This window comes from Taudactylus pleione, unplaced genomic scaffold (assembly GCF_031769625.1).
Source record: "Taudactylus pleione unplaced genomic scaffold, aTauple2 ptg000555l, whole genome shotgun sequence".
Lineage (NCBI taxonomy): Eukaryota > Metazoa > Chordata > Amphibia > Anura > Myobatrachidae > Taudactylus > Taudactylus pleione.
The window spans coordinates 887,717-911,543 of NW_028284957.1; the positions used below are offsets into that span (position 1 = coordinate 887,717).

The 23,827-nt window shown below is 46.0% G+C and overlaps 1 protein-coding gene across 2 annotated transcripts in view; it reads left to right on the forward strand.

The window, feature by feature from the left end:
* The window catches only part of EXT2 (exostosin glycosyltransferase 2), a 90,784-nt gene that overhangs the window by 62,129 nt on the left and 4,828 nt on the right, over positions 1–23,827 (forward strand). For both annotated transcript variants that reach the window (XM_088452629.1, XM_088452630.1), the window contains exons 9-13: positions 5,627–5,816; positions 12,251–12,417; positions 19,849–19,992; positions 21,686–21,814; positions 22,868–22,950. In XM_088452629.1, the coding sequence (XP_088308755.1) occupies positions 5,627–5,816; positions 12,251–12,417; positions 19,849–19,992; positions 21,686–21,814; positions 22,868–22,950 (713 nt within the window). The remainder of the gene's footprint in view (positions 1–5,626; positions 5,817–12,250; positions 12,418–19,848; positions 19,993–21,685; positions 21,815–22,867; positions 22,951–23,827) is intronic.

Here is a 23,827-nt window from a genome sequence, read left to right on the forward strand (position 1 = left end):
AATGCCTGATAATTTGAGTGACAGGAGTAGGTGTATGTGGGTGGTAACGGGTGAAATGTGCTTGAAAACGGGGAATGGAGATCCGAACGCAGGCGTGCTTAAAGGTCAAAACGGGCGTTTTATGGGTGTGCATAATTAAAACAGCAGCGTCATTGACCACGTCACTGGATTATTTTATAGCCAGAACTGCTCGCAAAATTGTGGTAGCAAAAACCAACCCCAAGAATAGCGAGCAGTTCATACGCTGGTCGATGTACTCGATTAATCTAATAAATAGCGGACATGATGTAGGATGCGAGCGGCCAGGGGGCGTATTTTTTCAAAAAACGACCGCAAGTTTTGTTCGCTCGTTCAGACCTAGAGGCGTGAACAGACCGCAAAGAGCGAACAGTTGATTTGAATAGCCAGCCCTATTTTCTGGACGAGCGAGCGCTAATTGCATCCGGCTCTGAATCAGGCCCACAGACTTACTAGCACCGTTATGAAAATTTATAACAAGAGTGTCTTCTAAATTCATCACTTGCAGGAAAGCCTGTGTGTGTGTGTGTGTGTGTGTGTGTGTGTGTGTGTGTGTGTGGTGGGGGGAGAGGGGTATTTAACAAGGGTGAAATGTGCGAAGAGGCCACATAGGTATACTTTTGAAAATATAGTCCCTATGGGATGTAGTTAATAGCCCGGGGGCCGTGATTCCGCGGGTCTGAATCCCAACAACGAAAGCCAGACTGGGGACTTAAGATAGTTGTCGAAATATCGACGCCTATCTTTAATCCCAACGCCGGAATGCAGAAGGGCGCTGGAACGATCGAGATAAGTCAGGGCATCTTAGCACTTAGCCGTGGGGAGGGGGGTTAGGTTTAGGCATCCCCTGGGGAGGGTTAGGGTTAGACTAGGGGGAGGGAGGGGTTAGCGTTAGGCGCCACTGGGAGAGGTTAGGGTTAGGCACCCCCCTGGGAGGGTTAAGTTTAGGGTGCGGGAAGGGAGGGTTAGATTTAGGCACCCCCAGGGGAGTCTTAGGGATAGGTACAGCGCTTGCTGTGTCGGTATAGATTGTGACGCACATTCCTGAAGCGGAGTCTGCTTTAATAGTAAGTGGCAGAAGCATTCTGTTAGCGTGTATCTAGCAAATCATTATAAATAGCCTGAGGTTGTTTTTTTTTTTTTTTTTTTTTTTTTTTTTTTTTAAATAGACCTTAAGTCCGCATTGCACTTTTAGGGTCTGATTCTGAGACGGCTGCGTCTTTATGCTAATGCCACCTCCGATTTTCAAACAGTCGCCCACTTGCAGCGTCTCAGGACATAGGGTTTCTATCACTGTGCGTATTTTAGATGCGACATCGGTCTCACCATCGAAACATGCACCAGCCCTATGATAGGTTTCTCCTTACGCGTATGGCCTCCTGTGTGACGCTAAGCCGCTTTCAGCGACATCAGCTTCGCTTGCCCCCCCCCCTCGTTTTTACCTCCCAGGAATGCCCACTAACATTTTCATACACTGCATCCGATTCTGTGCTGCGACTCTGTGCGCAGACCATCGGGACTGCGACTTTGACACTCCGTGGGACAGAGACGCAAAAATAAGGGTCAGAGTGACGGATTTCGAGATGGACGGTGTCGATGTTGCACGCAGCGCACCTTTTTATTTTTTTTCGCCTCTGCGCATGCATCAATGGTGCAGGATGGATTAGCGTATGTAGTCGCAGAGGGAATTTCTTTGCGAAGTGAGTGACAGGTAGTCATCATTTGGGGGGAGGTAACGGGGGTGGTTATAACAACGCAGGCATGTCGGGACCGTTTTCTGGGCGAGCTCTAGTTAGGCTGCTGCACAGGCCCCGGTGTCTTAGGAGGAGGCTGTGTCCTGAGACATCATAGACTTACTGTGACGTTCCATATGAGACCGACCCCATGCTACCAATGATTCCCATGTTGCCGCTTTTGTGCATGAGCGGCGGATGTCCGATGCCGGAAGTGGGCATTTCCGTGCGCAAAACCTGTGGCTGAGTTGTCGCGTATTGTCGCTACGTACGGAAGCACAGTCGCAACGGGATTTGCGCCCGTCTCTGAATCAGCCAGAGAATCGCTATAATAGGCCTTTATGGGAAAATAAAGTGAGCTAACTGACTACAAATTTTCCTGGAAGTATCATTTTACCGACAAGACGATTAAGAGAAGACATTTGAGCTGCTAATTGGGACTGTCCATTCACAAAGCAACAAGACTGAGTAGTGCTGCCTTTTTGTCACCAATCGGAACCAGTGCCAGATTCACAAGCCTCCGTCCCCGGGCCACAGAACCGCGCACGGATCGCATTCTCTGGCTTATTGTTTACTATTCAGTTATTTGACCATAATGCTGTTTTTGTGTCTTTTTTTATTTTTTTCTTCAAAGTCAACATACCTATGTGTTTATTGATTCCTGTCCAATGGTGCCCATTAGGAAGCGAAGTACTCCGAACCCCCTCTCCCTGTCTACACAACCGTTGCTCGCTTTCTTATTAGGAACAGACTGTGTCCCCTGGCTTGCCAACCCCTCTGGGTTCCATCTCTTTGGCAGGATTCAGGAGTGGAGGCTTAAAGTCAGGGTCGCCCTAATTAAAATTCAAATCTTGTAAGTCTGTAAAACGAATCTTATAAACGCACTCTTATTTCTCCCAAAGAACTTTTTAATGGACTCCTTGGCCATTTTTCATGCCAAAGAACAACTGTAGTTTTGTTTGAGTTATTTAATCTGTCTATACTGCCGACTTATTTACCTTTATGCTCTCTCCGTGCCCACTTTGTGTCAGTGCTAAGTCTCTGCTACACCGCGTTCCATTTCCTTTCCCAAGGAAAAAAAACAAAAACTCCAGCGTCAGATGTGCGGGCTAGCCTTTGCCAGGCTGGGAGCAGAGAAGGCATTTCCACTGGGCATGGAAACCAAGTGAGGATGTCTAACATGAGCTGTATTTTCCCCATGCCACTTCCAAGTCACCCCCCCCCCCCATTCCTCATGTTATATTATCACAGACAGTGATAGCTAAGACTTAGCAGTTCAGAAATAAATGTGATGCGATACGCAGTCAGGTCATCTGTGTTATTACCTACTGATTACACTTCTATTTTCTGGCTGCTAAGAGAATCTCCAGCGCTCTTTTACAAGCTTCATATCAAGAACGTTTATTGACCCTTCGGATGACTTTTTTTAACTTGGTGGTTTGTGTATGCTCTCTTGCCTTTTCTATCTAGCTTTCCTTTGTTGTTTTCAGCCATGCCTATATCATCAGGTTTGTGACACAACTTTTCTGAGTTCTGCAAATGGGGGAAAATTCTGACCAGGAAGTAGATTTTATGCCGGATCCAGGGCACCAGAAAAGAACAAGTCTGCTTGATGATGCAGAGAAACCTGCTGAAAAGCACAGAGAATCTAGTAGGGAAAAGGATAAAGTACAAGTTAGGAGAGGACATCATGTACAGCATAATATGTGAAGGAGGCCAGCCTCTTTAATGGCATCATAGTTTGATATTTTTTATTAATCCGGAAGATATATTTGTGTGATGCTGTCGTAGGGCTTGTAGGATGCATTATATACCCATCATATATACACACCATATACTTGCAGGGCTAAAATCATACTCATGTTACATATGCATATGTGTGCCAGTGTGGTTTTTTTTTTTTTTTTTTTGCCGAGAAGCTGTTCTGCATTCCAAAACCTGGGTCTGATTCTGAGTCAGACGGAAATAGCAAACTGCGCATGTGCTGGACCACATATATGCGGACATACCCACCTTGACGGAAGTCTGTGCGCAGCTGGTTCTCTCTGTTTGTGAAATGGGCGTTCCTGGATGTCAACTGTGCGGCCATCTTGTGAACGAACGCGGGATCTGTTTTGTAGACTTGTAGCCAGACTTCCGTGCTATTCTGAGGCTTGCCTATAACATAAGGACGCCTGTTTCTGACGGATGGCTTGCGCTCAGCATAGGGCAGGTGTAAGTACTGATACTATTGGTGATCGCTGCAGACGCAAAAACACTGAGAGGTGCTATTATTACTAGCGATAGTCTTTTTTTTTTCTTTTTTTTTTAACCGAGGTCTGATGAGATTGCCTTGTAGACGACATTAGTTGTTTTTCCTCCTGACATAAACACGTAAAGATTTAGCTTTGACATGACACGGAAAAGGGCCACTTACAGTTGTCCATGAGCAAAACAGTCTCCACTTAGGTGGACTCCTGCCACGTTACGTGTCTGTACCTGTGCTTTATGTATTGTCATGCCAAAGCAGACCATGACCGGGAATTGGACTTGTTTGAAATTAAAGAATCGTTTGTCACATAAATGAAATAGAAACGGTAAAAAAAAATGGAAGAACTAAAATTTTGTATCAGCAAACAGAACTTAAATCAATTTTTTCTGGAGAAATCTGATAATACGTATCAATCTCTACATGGTATAAAATAAATCCATCGTTATGATATATCTTTAACGGTTTAGGCAGCGTAAGCCAAGGAAGCGCTCAGACGTCCGTGTTTTCATTGACGTGTTTCACTAATATCATCACTGCTCGGCTCCCTTTTGTCATACATTAAAGTGTCATACACCTAAATCTTTCTCCACAAATGCTCTATAGAATAGAGACAGCTACATCAGAATCTGTCCAGTGGTTCCTGAGATTAGCCCGAGCACTAATGCTGGCCATACACCTGCACGATTTCGGGCCGATTGCTGGAATTCCTACGAAGCTTATGATTAATCGTGTAGAAATCGTGTATTTTTGGAGTAGGATAAGATCCGATGTGCGCTCCCACAGCTCCTAAAATGGATCGTACGATCAGATGTGCAGCCCATATTATCTATCGTTTCGTGTGCAGATCGTACTGTTTATTTTGTGCATGCGATGCATCGTGCGTCCATTCATGTCATTTCAATGACTTATCCCTGATGAAGGCGTGAGGCACACAATTGATCGTACGACAGATCGTGTGCAATGAAAATACAACAAATCGTGCCGTCGGGACTGCCAGGGAGCTTCGGGGAATCGTATGGGAATCTTATCTTAAGCTGGTCGCGCAGGTGCATGGCCAACATTAGACAGACGCCTACCAATGACCCTATTTTATTCTATGTATAGATAACCTATGTGATGATGTAAGCTTACAGTATATTTAACAGTATCTTAGGTCGGATTATTCATTTTTAAGTGTTATTGTGAGAGTCGGAATAAACGTAATTGAAGTTTGTATTACATGAGCCCATTGGCTCACAGTGCGGCCGCTGCCTGACCGTGCAATATGTCACTGATGATCTTCTCACCTACAACCTGACACTTCCCTTATTGGTGAGCTCCCTTGTTACTCTCTGTACAGATTCAGTATACACTAACCGGTTATATTCCTGGTGAATTGTTCACAAGGTTCCCCTGGTCTCACTACACCGCTGTACACACATATCCATATACTGTTTCCTAAACTACATTTTATATTTCATTCCTTGTTTCCTGAATGAAAAGGATCTCTGCTCCTGTTAGTAATTTCGATCAGCTGCGGCGAAGGGATTTCCATGTCGCTGTTTGTATAGGACTCGTCACTGTGTATTTTAGCATCTAACACGTCCATTCTCCTCATTCTGTGTTTTTTGTTTTGTCCCTATAGAAGTGGAGCAGCGTCAGTAACCCCCTCTTCCTGCCCCTAATCCCGCCTCAGTCTCAGGGGTTCACCGCCGTGGTGCTGACCTACGACCGGGTTGAAAGTCTCTTCCGAGTCATCACGGAGGTGTCCAAGGTCCCCAGTTTGTCCAAGCTGCTGGTGGTGTGGAATAACCAGAACAAGAGCCCGCCTGAAGGTAATCGCCTCCCGGCCTGTGAGCAGCTGCGAGCATCTCACCGCAGAGTAACCCGTTACTGTAAATTTGCTTGGTGGATTTTAAAGGTTCGACACTGTACATTATGTATCTAATATTAAAGGACAGATATGTAAAAGTTTCACAAACGTATCAAAACTAAACCTATAGTATGAGGCAAAGCTAAAGTCGTAGGGGGAGATAGAATTTTTAGTTGCCTGGTCTTTAGTCGGTGCAGATTGTCTGTTCTTTAACCATTGGAAGGCAGTACAAGACTTATAGCTTCAGCCGGAGCCTGTCCTACAGTACTCCCCTTGCTCCGTGCACCCCTCTATAAGCCTGTAGTTTGGTGTGTCCTACCGGAGAGTTTTTGTTTTCTGTTTATTTTTGGAAGGGGTGAGGGGGGAGTTTGTGCACTTTGCCTTAGCAGGATTTGCACAGTCCTTTTCTTAATCTGCCGACACATGTTGGGCAGTAGCAACACAATACACACCCCTCTACAGTTAGGCCGGGAGGTCTCCGGACCTCTTGGGGTGATGTGCTTCCCTTTATTCATTACGCTGAATGTCCTATGACTTCCGCTTCTTTGATGTGTATTATGGGGTTCGGTATGTTAGGTCAACAGTCACCATGTCATTCATAATGTCGACACGAGCAAGTGTCGACAGATAACACGTCCACATTGATAAAATGTCAACATCAGTCATTTTCGAGGTAACCCTAGCAGTAATGTCGACATGTTGTATGTCAACATTTTGCAGCTGTCGACATTTCATCATGCATCATCACGTACCGCTTTAGAGAGAGTCTAATTACAGTCATCCAATATGTTTAATGGCAAGTAAAGAATACAAGTCTCTATTTGCCCACACGCTCTGGACTTCCTGCCTGTAGGTTTGATAAGAATGTAAGCTCTTACGAGCAGGGCCCTCTACCCTCTTGTGCTTCTCCCTACATTAGTTTCATCTACTTCTTACTAACCACTAGGGCACCTAACACTTGGTGCTTACACCCTGTTGCTTATCTGGGTGTTGTGGTCGCTAATGTAGCAATGTATATTATCCATGTCCTGGTCCTGTATTGTATTGTTCTGTAAGTCGCTTGTCTACAATTTGTTTATGTACTATGTAAGGCGCTGCGGAACACTTGTGGCGCCATGCAAATAAATGATAATAATAAGTGACTCTGAGCCTTTCCAAGGGCGAGCTGGCTGATAACAGAGAACTAATGCTTGCACTCGGCTGTATAGGAAATGTTAGAATTTTAAACAACAAGAGCGGTCATAGCTTCTATGTTACCAGATGCTCTTTATTTCTCAGTTATCTATAAAGTCTTGTGTAACGCATTCAGCCTTATTACTATTCAGCTCAACAAACTATTGTTCAGGAAGGTCCTCTCTCCATTGCGTTTGCAATCTAAGGGGTTGATTTCATTTTGCCGCGGTTCGGCTCACTCCATGAGTAAACATGCGGATATGCAGCTAAGACCCCCATATATCTGCAATGCATTGGGGGCAATTCCCCGATCTCCAGACGCTGGGGTCAGGTTATCGGTGAAATCCAACATGTCCAATTTCCCTGATATACTGATCCCAACCAAAATATGGGATCAGCAAATCAGGGATTTTTAAGATGGAGAATTTCCCCCAATTCCTCGACAAGGTCGGCAAACAGTGATGGTCGGCGCTTGGCAGTTCCCACGGGCGGTTCCAGTCTGATCGGGGAAATGGCCGGCAGACGTATGGGTCACTTTACTTACGATAGCCCTGAACTCTCAGATTTGTGTTGTTTGGGTTGAGATGGGATCTGCCATTACTGGCACTTTCATGCCGTGTGTGTGATGATGGCACTTTCATGCCGTGTGTGCGATGATAGCACTTTCATGCCATGTGTGTGATGATAGCACTTTCATGCCGTGTGTGTGAAGATAGCACTTTCATGCCGTGTGTGTGAAGATAGCACTTTCATGCCGTGTGTGTGATGATAGCACTTTCATGCCGTGTGAGTGATGATAGCACTTTCATGCCGTGTGTGAGTGATGATGGCACTTTCATGCTGTGTGTGAGTGATGATGGCACTTTCATGCCGTGTGTGTGAAGATAGCACTTTCATGCCGTGTGTGTGATGATAGCACTTTCATGCCGTGTGCGAGTGATGATAGCACTTTCATGCCGTGTGCGAGTGATGATAGCACTTTCATGCCGTGTGTGTGATGATAGCACTTTCATGCCGTGTGAGTGATGATAGCACTTTCATGCCGTGTGTGTGAAGATAGCACTTTCATGCCGTGTGTGTGATGATAGCACTTTCATGCCGTGTGCGAGTGATGATAGCACTTTCATGCCGTGTGTGTGAAGATAGCACTTTCATGCCGTGTGTGTGATGATAGCACTTTCATGCCGTGTGTGAGTGATGATGGCACTTTCATGCCGTGTGTGAGTGATGATGGCACTTTCATGCCGTGTGTGTGAAGATAGCACTTTCATGCCGTGTGTGTGATGATAGCACTTTCATGCCGTGTGCGAGTGATGATAGCACTTTCATGCCGTGTGTGTGATGATAGCACTTTCATGCCGTGTGTGTGACAATAGCACTTTCATGCCGTGTGTGAGATGATAGCACTTTCATGCCGTGTGTGTGAAGATAGCACTTTCATGCCGTGTGTGTGAAGATAGCACTTTCATGCCGTGTGTGTGAAGATAGCACTTTCATGCCGTGTGTGTGAAGATAGCACTTTCATGCCGTGTGTGTGATGATAGCACTTTCATGCCGTGTGAGTGATGATAGCACTTTCATGCCGTGTGTGAGTGATGATAGCACTTTCATGCCGTGTGTGAGTGATGATGGCACTTTCATGCCGTGTGTGAGTGATGATGGCACTTTCATGCCGTGTGTGAGTGATGATGGCACTTTCATGCCGTGTGTGTGATGATGGCACTTTCATGCCGTGTGTGTGATGATGGCACTTTCATGCCGTGTGTGTGATGATGGCACTTTCATGCCGTGTGTGAGATGATGGCACTTTCATGCCGTGTGTGAGATGATGGCACTTTCATGCCGTGTGTGAGTGATGATAGCACTTTCATGCCGTGTGTGTGATGATAGCACTTTCATGCCGTGTGCGAGTGAAGATAGCACTTTCATGCCGTGTGTGTGACGATAGCACTTTCATGCCGTGTGTGTGACGATAGCACTTTCATGCCGTGTGTGTGATGATAGCACTTTCATGCCGTGTGCGAGTGATGATAGCACTTTCATGCCGTGTGTGTGATGTTAGCACTTTCATGCCGTGTGTGTGACGATAGCACTTTCATGCCGTGTGTGTGACGATAGCACTTTCATGCCGTGTGTGTGAAGATAGCAGTTTCAGTTAGCGAGCCGGCTATTTAAATCAACCCCTTAGTGTGTAATGATCCAGTATTTGTGACTACATTATTACAAGGCTACACGCCATCCTCCCTGCCGAATTCCTCTTCTGCATCCATATATAAAATATCTTCCTAGTCTGTGCCGTCAGGTGGAGTTGGTGACGTCATAAGATTCAGCAAGCGAAAAATGTGCCTTATTGCAGATTATGCTGCTATAGTGTATTGAGAGCGTGCAGGGGTCTTAGATGAGAGCCCCCCCCCAACCCGCCCGCATCCCTACAGTGACCTCACCCATCAATAGCTGCTGTCATTTGGCGACCATTATAGGCAGGATGTATCTGAGGACTTAAGCCTGAGGAATGGGTTTGAAGTGAGCAATAATCTTGACAGTGGCAGATAAGACCCTTCCTTATTACTCTACAAAGATCACCTTTTTATGACCACATCTATTTCCCTGTAATTGGGCTGGGAAAATGGATGGCTTTGTCTTAATGGTATTCCACCTTCAACCCTCCGACAAATAAATAAATAAACCCTCCCTCCTTCGTCACATGTGAGAAACCAGAACAGATTTACAGTAGTAAAAAGTGTTTTCAGGAAGTTTTAGGACACTGTAAGCTGCAGCAATGGCCGGGACGCCTGTGTAAAGTGATAGTGTTGCACAGCAGGCCGGGGGGAATGTTGGTGAGAGACAGATAATCGTACGTAAATAGAGAGTGATCACAGAGGCAGACTGCATAGCGCTTTGCGCCACCAGAGGCCTCGGCGAGGTTCATTGCCTGCTCGCGGTAGCCGACAAGAGTGATAATTAGCCGGCCTGCCTTTTGGCTTCGTCTGCAGAGAGTTCAAGGTCTCTGCGTTTTTTTTAGCTTTAATTTCATTTAAATAAATAGTGCGGTCAGACTCAGAAAGCTGCAGGGACCGTGGCGTACACAGACTGCAGCGCAGCGATGCTCTGAGCGTATTTATCTTAATTTACTTTCTTTGATGCCTCCCGTCTTTCTAGCACAGTCATTTATTTTCCTTTTTTCTTTTCAAAGTTTAATGAGAGAAAAAAAAAAAAAAGAAGCCTGGGAAATTTATCCTGATGTAATGTACGATAGCGAGGGGGAATTGTGATTCACTAACCAGCCTCTGTACAGGCTGAAACCCATTCAGTAGGATTTGACGTGACATTATAATAGCAGCATACGTTTATACGATGTCTTATTAACTCGGCAGAGTCTATCGGATTCCTGCGTGAAATGAGAGACTCCTCTGAGTACATGAAGCTTTGTTACAGGATGCAATCATGGTTAAAATGCCGACATAATACATATCGACACATGGAAAACGACAACGTCATTTGCATGAGGGTTAGCGTTAGACTCTCATCAAAAAATGGTGTTGACATTCTGACCATGTTGACATTAAATCGCTGTCGACATGGTCAGTGTCGACGTTATGCACATGTTGACATGCTCAATGTTTCTATCATGGCCATGTCGACATGATATACCGAACTCCGCTGGCACAGATGTCCTGCTTGCTACTGCGCTCTGCAGTTTTTCATTATTAGTCGGCCACTGCAGGGCGACCTTCTGATGGAACAGATGATACGTAGCAATCGGTATGGCAGCTCCCAGCTTCCTCAGCAAATGCAGATGAGGAGAGGCTTAAGGATCTTTTCTATCTGTACCCATTTTTTAAACAAACAGTTCTAGGAAAACATTGTAAATGTTCGCTGGGATCGTCTAGGTATGAGCTTAGGATCTGAGGGGGTCATTCAGACCCGCTCGCGAGCGCAGGACGCTCGCAAGCGGGTCGATGTTGCCCCACTGCGCATGCGCACGTCGGAGGGAACTCCGTCGTGCGCATGCGCGAGACCCGGATAGCGACGGGCTCTCCGTCGATCCGGGTCTCGCACCAAAGGGGGCGTGCTGTCGATGTTGATTGGTGGGCGTGTCGGGGGTGTGGCTGCCAGATGGAGGCGTTCCCATGGGAACGCCTACCGTCTGAAGCCGGCCCCACTGACATCACTAGTGATGTCAGTGGGAGTGATTTTGGCTCTGATATAGCCAAAATCACTCCAGGGCTTGCGGCAGCAGGGTCTCCGTCGCAAGCCCGATGGTCGCGATGGTCTTGACCATCGCGACCATCATCATGGACGCTCGCATAAGCTGTGGGTGGTCACCCACAGCTATGCGAGCGTCCAGGAGGACGCTCAATTTTCATGGAGGAGGGCCCTGATTCAGAGCGAGCGCTCTGGTCAGAGCGTTCGGCTCTGAATCAGGCCCTGAGTTCCCTGATGATCTGTGTTAGAGATCCGTTAAATTCTGCAACTTGTATTTGTCTAATGTAAGTATTAAGCAATGATTGTGTAATGATCATATCACAGATGCTTTCTTACCTTCTGTTCAGATTGTACAGAGTCATCTGGAAGCTCTTAGCTTGTTTACAGGGTCGTCGTTTTTAGCTGTGTCCCTTAATTCATTTATTTTCCCACAAAGCCCTCCTGTCTGTCTTACTCCTGTCTGATTATGGCAGCTTGGTGCTATATGGAGGGACTCGGTGTGACGCCACTGGGAGTATAGCTGTGCTCCAGAAATGGAGGAAGACCAGGACAGACTGACTCAGTGCAAAGTTTGCTCCTCTCTCTGTGTATGTTTCTAAATAGGCCCCTTAGTGCTGAGGCTTTCACACTTCTTAAGGTGCATTTAACTGAGGCCAAAGAACATCTAGTGTACATCCATGAACCAACCTAAAGCACAGATCAGCAGCACAGAGTATTTCATGAGATGAGTTTGCTGATTTTAAGGGAGGCAGTCACCTTGTGTGATTATGTTAGTGAGTACAGGGCTGCATGTGACTGGCAAGGGAACGAGGAGTGGAATGGAGGCAGCAGGAAGCCACAGATTGAGAGTTTTATAGTGGAAGGAGCAGGGTCTCCAGCAGCACAGAGTATATCAGGAGATGAGTGATGTGTTAGTGAGGACAGGGGTAGTGACATGATGTGAGGAGGGGAATGGAGGCAGTAATTTGTTTACTCTCTAGTAATGCAGCCTCATCTTGCGGACTTTCATTCCTACAGATAGTCTCTGGCCCAAGATCCGCGTTCCACTGAAAGTGGTGAGAACTCTAGAGAACAAGCTGAGTAACCGATTCTTTCCTTATGATGAGATTGAAACAGAGGCGGTGCTGGCCATTGACGATGACATCATCATGTTGACATCGGACGAGTTGCAGTTTGGTTATGAGGTAAGATCCCAATCTGCCACTTTTTTGTTCAAACAGTGAAGAATGCGACGACTTCTAATTTGTGTAAATTAAAAAGCTAAACCACAGGTACACCCTTATGGACCCGTAGGTTTTGTGAATTTTGCTTATAAATTGGTACATTTTTGGGGCAAAAAAAAAATCCTGCGAGTCTTTATAATTTTAAATATTTTATTTATTATGTCCATGAAAGTGAATTTATCCTTTCATTCCATGGAGGTATCGTCTTAGGTCGATATCCTTTGCCGTGCATTGAAGTGTGCCAAACACAGAGGATGCAGACATCTTGTGGGCTGGAACAGTGTTCATAAAACAATCCTAATCGGTTGCACTTATAGGCTGCAAAGTGGGGTTCTGCCCACAAAAACCTTCGCTACAAGAAGTGCAAAGATATAGCATAGAATAATAATGGAAAATGAGCAATGAGGGAGCTTAACCACTTCACTGGCTAATAGCTTTTCCAAAAACTGTTCAGAAATGGTCTTTTTTTTTTTTTTATTGATTAAATTATGTAATTATTATTATTTATTTTTAATTAAATATTTTTTTTTTTCATTAAATTTGATCAAGAACATATATTTGACACTCATCCAACACGATTTTATTAAAAAAAAATATATATATATTTATATAAATATATTTACCATACTACCCCTTGAAACTAGGACACTCAAGAATTACACAGGTTCTGTGGCTGGCTGACTTCAAGTTTACATTTCACCTGGTTTTAAACAGCACAGAACCTGAGTGAGTCATGAGTGTTCTGTTTTAAAGGGGTAGTATGGTGTGTGTGTGTGTGTGTGTGTGTGTGTGTGTATATATGTATGTATATATATATATATATATATAATACAGAAAAACTTTTGCTATCGGCACTAACAATAATATACTGCAAATCTATATGTATAGCAAATAAAACCAAGGGGATTTTGGCATGATTTGATCAAAGCATTTAAGCCTGCAGTCTGTTTTTATTGATTAAATTATTTAATAATTATTTATTTTTTAATGTATTACATTTGGTCAAGAACATATATTTGACCTGCTTTTAATCAGCCACAGAACCTGTGTAATTCATGAGTGTTCTGGTTTAAAGGGATAGTATGGCAAAAAAATTTTTTTATATATATATATAATTTTTTTTTTTTTTTTTTTTAACGTATAACATTAATTTCAATAGTTTTAAAACCATCGAATGACATATCGGATAATCGTGGCTTTACATTTCCCCGGCCGCTGCCCCTCTCAGCAGCCGCCGGATGACCGGTGCCACCGGGCTACCCAATCTTCTGTCAATCTGCTGCACGGCAGATGCTGGGTGAGGATACAAGGATGCAGAGAGGCCGGGAGGTCCATCTGAGATTGGCGGCTGCTGGAAGATTATCTTCTCTCAGTAGCCCGGTGGGCGTTTCTGACTGTTCATATCAGATGCGGCCACTTCTGAGAAAGCCCAGCTTGGCGTGATCGTATCTGATTCCAGGCAAGTAGTAAAGGATAGCTCTGACTTCAGAGACTTGTATTGTTCTGGTGATTAGCTTAGCGCAGACCGGAGCTTATTCCTTGATTATATCTGAGGCTAACGTAGAGAAACAAATCCGAAGGTGGCGTTCCGCTGTAATCGTAAAACCGCGATGCCCTGTGCTATCTGTGTTAGCTTATTGAGAATGCGTAAAATAAACTTCCGTTCACTGGAAGGAGGGAAAACGAGAAAAATCTGTTTTATTTCGCCTTGAGGACGGGAGCCGAATGTGCCAGTTGTGTACTTGTGATGTGAGACGCAAAGTATGCACTGGGAAGTCTATTTGTTCTTTGGAAGCCAGCAGGACAGGCTTGGGGTTTGTTCTTAGAAGTCCTTACAGTCCCCTTGTGAATTGGGCAATAGCAGTGTTGGTGCCAGCTGCCAGACTGTGTGGTTCTGTGGGAATTGTGCCCCTTACCGCCTTCCACGCTGTCTGTCCATTGCTGTCCGGAGATGTGACATTGCAGTATATTGGCCCGCATCCTCTGTGGCTTCTCATGCGAAGGAATAAGCCTTTTTATTTCTATTTATACTACACTTTGTGGCTTTTCTTCCCTATTCATCGATCTGCATCTGTTTCTACCATCAGATGATTTGTTGACATATACAGCCATAGCCAAAAGTTTTGAGACTGACACAATTATTGGTTTTCACAAAGTTTGCTGCTTCAGTGTTTTTAGACCTTTTTGTCAGATGTTACTATGGTATACTGAAGTAATATTACCAGCATTTCATAAGTGTCAAAGGCTTTTATTCACAATTACATTAAGTTTATGCAGAGAGTCAAAATTTGCAGTGTTGGCACTTCTTTATCAAGACCTCTGCAATTCACCCTGGCATGCTGTCAATCAACTTCTGGGCCACATACTGACTGATGACCGCCCATTCTTACCTAATCAATGCTTGGCGTTTTTCAGAATTTGTGGGATTTTGTTTGTCCACCCGCCTCTTGAGGATTGACCGCAAGTTCTAAATGGGATTAAGGTCTGGCCAGTTTCCTGGCCATGGACTCAAAATGTAAATGTTTTGTTCCCCGAGCCACTTAGTTATCAATTTTGCCTTATGGCAAGGTGCTCCATCATGCTGGAAAAGGCATTGTTCGTCACCAAACTGTTCTTGGATTGTTGGGAGAAGTTGTTCTTGGAGGATGTTTTGGTACCATTCTTTATTCATTGCTGTGTTCTTAGACAAAATTGTGAGTGAGCACACTCCCTTGGCTGAGAAGCAACCCCACACATGAATGGTCTCGGGATGCTTTACTGGAGCCTGGTTATTTCATGTTTTCTGTGGACATTCAGGATGCATACCTGCATGTGCCTTTTACTCCAACCCACCAACAATTCCTACGGTTTGCTGTCCTGCAGCAACATTACCAATTTCGAGCACTGCCCTTTGGTCTGTCAACAGCCCCTTGGGTCTTTACCAAAATAATGGCAGTTATGGCGGCCCACCTCAGGCGCCAGGGAGTCAGAATCCTGCCATACCTAGATGACCTCTTAATCTTGGCACATTCACCGGTTGTGTTACATCGTCATCTCCAGCTAACCGTGGACTGCCTACAGACTCACGGCTGTCTTATCATTTGGAAAAAGTCCTCCCCATCTCCAACGCAGCGAATTGTACATCTGTGGGCATTCCTGGATTCTTGAATACACAGGATCTTTCTGCCAGCGGACAAAATTTTGGCACTGCACTTGCGTTTGCGTTACTTGCTCCACAATCAGAGGGTATCTATTCACAGGTCCTGGGGTCCATGGTATCCAACTTCGATATGGTGGAATACGCCCAGTTCCACCCAAGGCCCCTTCAACAACTGATTCTCTCCAGGTGGAATGGGCAGTATCATCTGATCTGTTCCCAGACGATCCTCCTCTCTTCTGAGGTTCTGCTTTCCCTCTCACGGTGGACTCAGAAGCCCCATCTGGACAGGGGTCGTCCCTTCTGGATTCCAAATTGGGAACTTCTCACTACAGATGCCAGCCTTCGCAGATGGGGCGCGTTAACCGGTCATCATACCTTTTTTGGGATGGTGGACAACCCAGAAAAGTCACCTGCCCATAAACATTCTGGAGCTTTGAGCAGTGTACAGAGCACTCACTTGGGCGCAAAACCTTCTCCGGGGCAGGCCCGGTCCAAATCCAGTCCAACAACGCGACTGCAGTAGCATACCTGAACCATCAGGGAGGCTCGCGAAGTCGGGCAGCAATGCGGAAAGTAGCAAATATCCTGATCTGGGCTGAATGTCATCTCCCGGCAATCTCGGCAGTGTTCATCCCCGTAGTCCTCAACTGGGAAGCGGACTTCCTTAGCCGTCAGGACAAACACGCCAGAGAGTGGTTTCTCCACCTGGATGTCTTTCAACTCCTGGTGGACAAATGGGGCCTGCCAGACAGACCTCATGGCCTCATGTCACAATCACAAGGTCCCCAGGTACGGGTCCAGGACCAGAGACCCTTCAGCCTGCTTCATGGACGCTCTAGCAGTGAGGTGGGACTTCAATCTCGCATACCTCTTTCCTCCGATCTCCCTCCTCCCGAGGGTTCTCTGAAAGTTCAAGCAAGAAGGCGGCACAGTGATACTGATAGCCCCAGTCTGACCCAGGTGACATTGGCTCACCGACCTACGGTGTCTCTCCATAGACACTCCTTTTCCACTTCCTCTATGGCAGGATCTACTAGCACAGGGTCCTTGCCTGTACCCGGTCCTACCTCGTCTGACTTTGACGGCGTGGCTCTTGAGTCATCCCTCTTAAGAGCCAAGGGTTTCTCTTGCTTTGTGGTCCAGGCGATGCTCAGGGCAGTTTTATTTTCAGTGGTGCTCCCCCAGAGGCTATGACCCTACAGTTTTTAGGGTCTCCTGGGTGCTGGCCTAGACCTCGGCCTTCCTTAGAATTCAGGTTTCTGCTCTGCCAATCTGGTTCCAGCGAAGGATCGCCCCCTGCCTGATGTTAGAACATTCCTGTTCTCCACCTTCAACATCCTTTTGTCCCTCCGGTGGCTTCGTGGGATTGGTCCTTGGTTCTCAAGGGCTCTACAGTCTCCTCCGTTTGAACCTCTGGACTCAGTGGACCTCAAGTGGCTGACAGCGAAGATGTTCTTTCTCCTCGCTATCTCCTCTGCCCGCAGGGTATCTTATTTGGCAGCGCTCTCCTGTGGCTCCACATTCTTGATCTTTCAGCTGGACAGAGCTGTCCTCTGTACTAGAGCTGGGTACCTCCCTAAAGTGGTATCCCAGTTCAATTTGAATGAAGAGATTGTGGTTCCGGCCTTCCAGTCCTCGGATCTCTCTGCAGGGGAAGCCTCCTAGGATGTGGTCTTTGGATCTACGTGGATCATACTAATTCCTTTAGGAAATCAGATTCTCTCATTTGTGTTGTACGGCTTTCACAAGCAAGGCTGGCCCACTATCAAACAGTCTCTGGCTCGATGGCTCCGCATGACAATCTCTCAGGCCAACATGCAAGCTAATCTTCCTGTTCCAAACAGGGTTACAGCACATTCTACTCGGTCTGTGGGACCCTCAAGGACGGTTTGACGTGGCGCCTCTGCTGAGCAACTGTACAAGATGGCCACGTGGTCTTCCGTCCACTCCTTTCTCAGGTTCTACACCTTTGATACCTTTGCCTCTCAGGATGCTTCCTTTGGGCATTTAATTCTCCTTTCTGCTCATGAGCGTCCCCACCCTTAGGGGAAACTGCTTTGGGACATCCCCATGGTATCCATGTGGATCCCCGGCCTATGGACTCTGAGGAAGAAATTAAGAGTTATGGTAGACTCACCTCTTGTTAACTCTATTTCTTGGTAGTTCATAGGATCCACAAGGCACCCACCCTGACGCACCTGGCCTCATTGGGTATTTTATCTCTTGATCACTGATTCCTTCATCTCCTGGGAGAGAGTTTCTTGAATGTTCTGTTCTTCCTTCTCCTCTTAGTTGCTCATTCCTTGGGCTTGTTTACAAAACTGTCTGCCTGTGGTTGGGGGCAGGGCATATGTGGAGGAGGACTGGTGCATTCTGGGAGCTAAGGCTTTGACTGATTTGGTGCCCAGATCTCGCAAACCACACACACCATATGGTATCCCCGTGGATCCAATGGACTTCGAAGAAATAGAGTTAACAAAGGTAAGTCTACCATAACTCTTAATTTTATACAAGGTTTATACTGCAATAAGATCTTTAATTCAAGATGGATCTATGAGAGCCTTAATGTATTGTATATGCTAATTTTTATGATCTGTATGTATGGGTTGGGTATGAAATCCTGGCGGCTGAATAGCCGCTGGGTGAAATACTGACGCCAGAAGCCCGAACATGAAGAATCCCGATGGCTAAGGTAAGTAAGTTAAACCTACCCTTCTCCCTCCCCGAGCCCTGACCCTCCCTTGATGGTGCCTAATTCTAAAACTCCCGGGCTGGTGCCTAACCCTAAGTCTCCCCGGGGGTGCCTAAACCTAACCCCCCTTCCCACACCCTAAACCTACCCCTCCTGGTGGGGGGGACCTAGCCCTAACCTCCCCCCAGTGGTACCTAACTTCCCCCCTCTCCACAGCCTAACCGTCCCGGGGGGGTGCCTGAAGCTAACCCTCAACCCACCCCCACTCCCTCGCCGCGGCTAAGAGCTAACAGTCCCAAGTTGGGATTTCGACGTTGGGACTTCCCAGCCGTCGGTATATTTACTACAACCCGTATGTACTATTGTTCTTACATTTGTTTCAAGTGGTACCACACTAGATAATATTATAATAAACTGTATTTATTTTGTTGAATAATTATAATACCAGCGCTGTTGTCTCCTTTTTAGTATAGTTATTGTGGGGTTAGCAATTTTTCCCCTTTCTTACTGCTGCAGGTAATTCCCTGATTACAGGTGACAAGGAGGCGACAGAGATTTGTTGTGTGTTTTACTCTGTGATACATATTTGTAACGTCAAACACGGATATGTTGTGTTTTGGACGTAACTTTTTGTGGTTCAGAAACGCTCACTGAAGAGATTTTTTTTTTTTTCAACCAAATTTTTACTCGTACATTCGAGGCGCAAAAGTCACCGCAAATTGTGTCAGAGCATGGTTTATGTGTGATTAGAATGGGTGTTCTTCGTTACCATGGCGGTGTGTCTGCGGTACCAGGACTGCTTATGTGGCTCTATGTTTTCCCAGTTCAGTCTTGTGCGAAGGGTTATTCTGTCCCCGGCCGTTCCCTCATTCTTCATCCGAACGTATCGTCTGACCTTTTCCTTGTTCTGCTCCGAGACTGTAAATCAGAGCTCTTTTAATGTAGCCAGTAGCATGTTGAACATTTCGGGGTGCTGCTAATGATCACCCAGCCTGTTCTCATTTTCCTGTAGTTTTCATCCTCTTGTCAGCAGCGGGGTTATGGATGAGGTGTCGGAGATGGGGGTCTGATTGTATCCAGCTGCAGACTCTGGGGGTGACACGTCTGTCTGCGACAGCGTAACAAATCCTTCACAACACCCCCTCTTACTCAGACGTACTCCGAGTCCCAGGGCGTTTGCCAGGGCTCTGCCTGTTTCTCCTTGTCCAGCAGTATCTCCAGTGCATCGCTGATGTCTCTCCATTTCTTAGGCAGGGCAGAGCTATGTCTGGTGCAAGGTGGGGCGCGCGCTCTAGTCATTGGGCAGTGATCGCTGTGAAGCTGGTAGAAGCTGCTACGAGGTCGTTCTTTGGGGGTGGGGTGGGGTGGGGTGGGGTGAGGCTCATTATAGCTACTCAATTACAATCACTGACTTGGTGCCCTGATTATAACATTCTACACCCAAATTTGATCCATCACCAGCCGCTAGTAATTGTCCACGCTGCTTGCTGGGGACAGGTGACTTCTCGTAGGTCGTCCTCTGATTGGCAGCTGTTGTTGAGTGATTTTATTTATTATAAAGGTATGGCGAGAGTTTCCTGACCGGCTGGTGGGATACCCAGGACGCCTGCACCTGTGGGACCACGAGATGAGCAAGTGGAAATACGAGTCAGAGTGGACGAACGAGGTGTCTATGGTCCTGACTGGGGCAGCGTTCTATCACAAGGTAATTACAGACGCTTGTATGGTATTATAGTGTCTGACAGCTCAGTGTCAGCCCAGACCTAGTAACACACAGACTAGATGTAATACATAAAATCCTACAATGGGCTGGTTCCTGGGTTGCAACCTAAGCACTAATGTCGAGGTCGTAGTAACTTTTTGATAACCTGATATGTGTCACAACTGGATAAGAATTGTGCATAGCCAGGGCCAGTGTTTCTCTTTACATTAGTCGCTTAGTTACTATGCACTAAGTCGTTCCCAGAGTGATGTGACACAATTCCTGCGTTCGCGCAGGGAAGTTGGTAAATGCACAGTATCAGGGAAATGGTACTTGGCAGTGAAATGCGTGGGGTTAGAGTAAGTACACTTTGTACTCTTGTCCCCCGCACATTTATTTGACTGTATGTTTAAATTGACTTGAAGAGATCTTTAAATGGGCACTACGCCTTCAAGAAATGCTCATAGTGTTAGTATGTACAGTTGCCGCTAAGATAACTACAAACTCCTGTAAAAAGCATCTGTTAGATCGGCTGTCATGGATCATAATCCTCCAGTTGTTGTTTAATCACTTCAGCAAAACCAGTGACTTATACAGACCACCATCCTCCCTGCGGCCATGCTGGTGATAGGCAATCGGTAGGGGCGGCTCTTTAACCTTTAAAAAAGCAGCACGGTATCCTTATTCTCAGTAATATGGTAGAACGTAACTTTTAATCAATCAAATACAAACTGATGTATATTAACATATAATCATGCTTTTAACACGAGATCGGTATGTATGGCCGCCGGACGTGAGCCCGGCGGTTGAAATCCCGACGCCGGCAGCTCGAACAGCGCAGATCCTGACAGGGCAGTTAAGTACATTATCGCTCTCCCCCAACCACCCCCCCTCCCCAACCCTAACCCTCCCTTAGGGGTGCCTAGCCCTAACAAGGGGTGTCTAAACCTAACCCACCCTCCCCACATTCTAAATCTAACCTCCAGGGTGGATGCCTAACCCTCACCCTCCCGGAGGAGTGCCTAACCCTAAGTCCCCCAGGGAGCCCCTAAACCCAAACCCCCCCCCCCCCCCCAGCGGCTGTCCACTCGCGACGCCCGGCTTTACTTTGATCATAATGCCGGGCGTCGGTATTTCGGCGGGCGGATAATGATAGGCGTGGGGATTTCGACGCCTATCATTACACCCATGCCAGGATTTTACAGTTGGGAAGCCAACGGTCGGCATTTTCGACTGCCGACTTCTTGTCTACATACCTTTAACACAACTATTTCAAGGTATAACGTACAGATCTGACACTAAGACAGGAAGGAATTAGGGGGCGCAGGTGAAAGCTCGGTCGGGCCGCATGTGGCCCCAGTGCCTGTCTGTTGCCCATTCCTGCTTCATGTAGTCAAGGGATTCCTTGGTAATTCAGAATATCATTATAATTTAGAGGAGATACATTTTGTTTTGTAGTAGTAATCTTTAGCATTATTGCCTTAAGTGTGTTTCATTTTTGGGCATTTACTGCTGGCCCTGGCCCTCCTTTACGCTGAATGCTTATAACGCTTTCCCTGTTTTGTTGACTGTAAAATGCTTGAAAATAAAATATAGATTTTTTTGATTGTATATTTAATTTTTTTTAATTAAATATTGCCGACAGCCTAACCCCCCGAGCATTTATTCTTCCTCTTTGCCCTGCTTTTCCCGGCAGTATTTTAATTACCTGTACACCTACAAAATGCCAGGAGACATCAAGAACTGGGTGGACGCCCATATGAATTGCGAAGACATTGCTATGAATTTCTTGGTGGCCAACGTGACTGGGAAAGCTCCAATAAAGGTGAATCCATTCACTTATTGATACATGAGGCTCTCCAGCATCTGCTGAGCTACGGCGCTAGCCAACGGTTGTAACGTTGCGCTTTTGTTTTTAGGAGATTAATAATGTTTAAAGCTCCCGTCTTCTATCACAGGGCTAGGCACCGCACAGATTCTGCTTTCCATATTGCGCAGATCACCACGCTCCATGCTATAACTCCCAGATAGGGACTGTCCTTTAAGCTTTTGTGCCCTGACCTGCTCTCATTTTCACTTGTTGACGTCTTCGCAGTTTAACGCAGCTCTGGTCTGTTTCTGAGCAGGGTTCTGCAGTCGCCAAGAACAACCATTGTCAGGTGTTAGGAGTGGAATCACTGGGTGCCCTATATAGAAGACCATCTGTCTGCCCAGAGACAGCTGACTAGAGGAATGTTAATTACAAATTTCACCCCTCGTGAATGTTAATTTAAAAGTGATCTTGCAATCATCTTCCCCAATCCCCCGGCATTACCGGGGTATCTTGGTGAATAGCGGCCTTCCTTTTGATCTTCAGTCCTTCACACATTCATTTCCCGTGGTGTCATCGGCAGCCTGAATCATCCGGGTGCTGTTGCGGGCATCCCTTCGCTTGTAAGCGGCAGTTTAGGTGGGTGACCCTTGGCTCCTGACACTTCATGCGAATGGTTTAAAGGACCAAAGGGCTGTCGGTATTCATCTCTCAGGGATTACTCCGTGCTGATGCTGGTAAGGGGAGAACTCAGCCGGCCTGTTGTGTTAGGTGAAGGTTACACAGAAGCCGCAGAGAGTTGGGAAAACTCCACACGAGCAAATGATATTTAGACAGGGACCTTGGCGGTGTGAGAAGTCATTAAAAGAGAATTAAAGGGCTTTGTCATCACCAATTCTCTCTATGCACAGCGGGGGGGCATGCAAATCCTGCTGTCTGTTTTCCTTGGGTCCCTGGCTTAGCGCTGAGCTACCCAATCCGAATAGCCTTCAATGGGCGGCCGATATTTTTTTTTTTAGCAAAGAAATATTCAGTAAACAATTGTTCCCTTTCCCATCATGCCTACAGGTTACTCCGCGCAAAAAGTTTAAATGTCCCGAGTGTACAGCGATCGACGGGCTGTCGCTGGATCAGACACACATGGTGGAAAGGTAAGTAGCTCTGGTGCTGCCCTGTAATTACTGGTACATATCTGCAAAGCATCCTGAAATATATTAATGTGTCTGGATAGGTGTTTTGAAAGAGTCCATTTAATTTTCTTGTCACTGTAGCAAGTTAGGTGATGGTTCATTGTACTTTAGGGATGAATGTCATATTCTACTCCTCTCTACTGTCATTTTATTTCCCAGCTGACGTTGCTTTAAATATTCATTGGCCCCCTCCTCTCTGCCTAGGTCTGAGGGGGCAAACATCCCCCTCTCTGATTTGCAGAACAGAGTGCAAATACAGAACATTGCATTTTGGGCTGCACAGTTGGTGTAGTGGTTAGCATTATCTCACAGCACTGAAGTCTTTGGTTCCTTTCTCACCAAGACCCTATCAGTATGGAGTTTGTATGTCCTTCCCGAGTTAATGTGGGTGCGATGGTTTCCTCCCACAATCCGAAAAAAACATACTACTGGTAGGATAATTGGATTCGGAGAAAATCTAGATTGCAAGCTCCACTGGGGCAGGGACTGATGTGACGGAGAAAAATATTCAGTGTAAAGTGCTACAGAATATGTGCGCGCTAAATAGATAATTGGTAATAAACTATAATATCATTTCAGAAGTTTTCTACAGAGCCCTTATAGTTCCCCAAAATAATCTGTCAAGCGCCCATACAGTATAACCACATAAACCAAAGTTGTTCAATCATTGGGGTAAATAAATAAAGCAATAAAGAGGTTGTGGCGATATTTTTGCTGTTGTGGACCAGCACCTTCCTTTAAGCCCCCAATATGTCACACAGACACGCCTGCGTGTTATAAAGGGGCCATTTTTAAATGACCCCTCCCCCATTGCTCAATCTATGAGCTCCACTTTTGT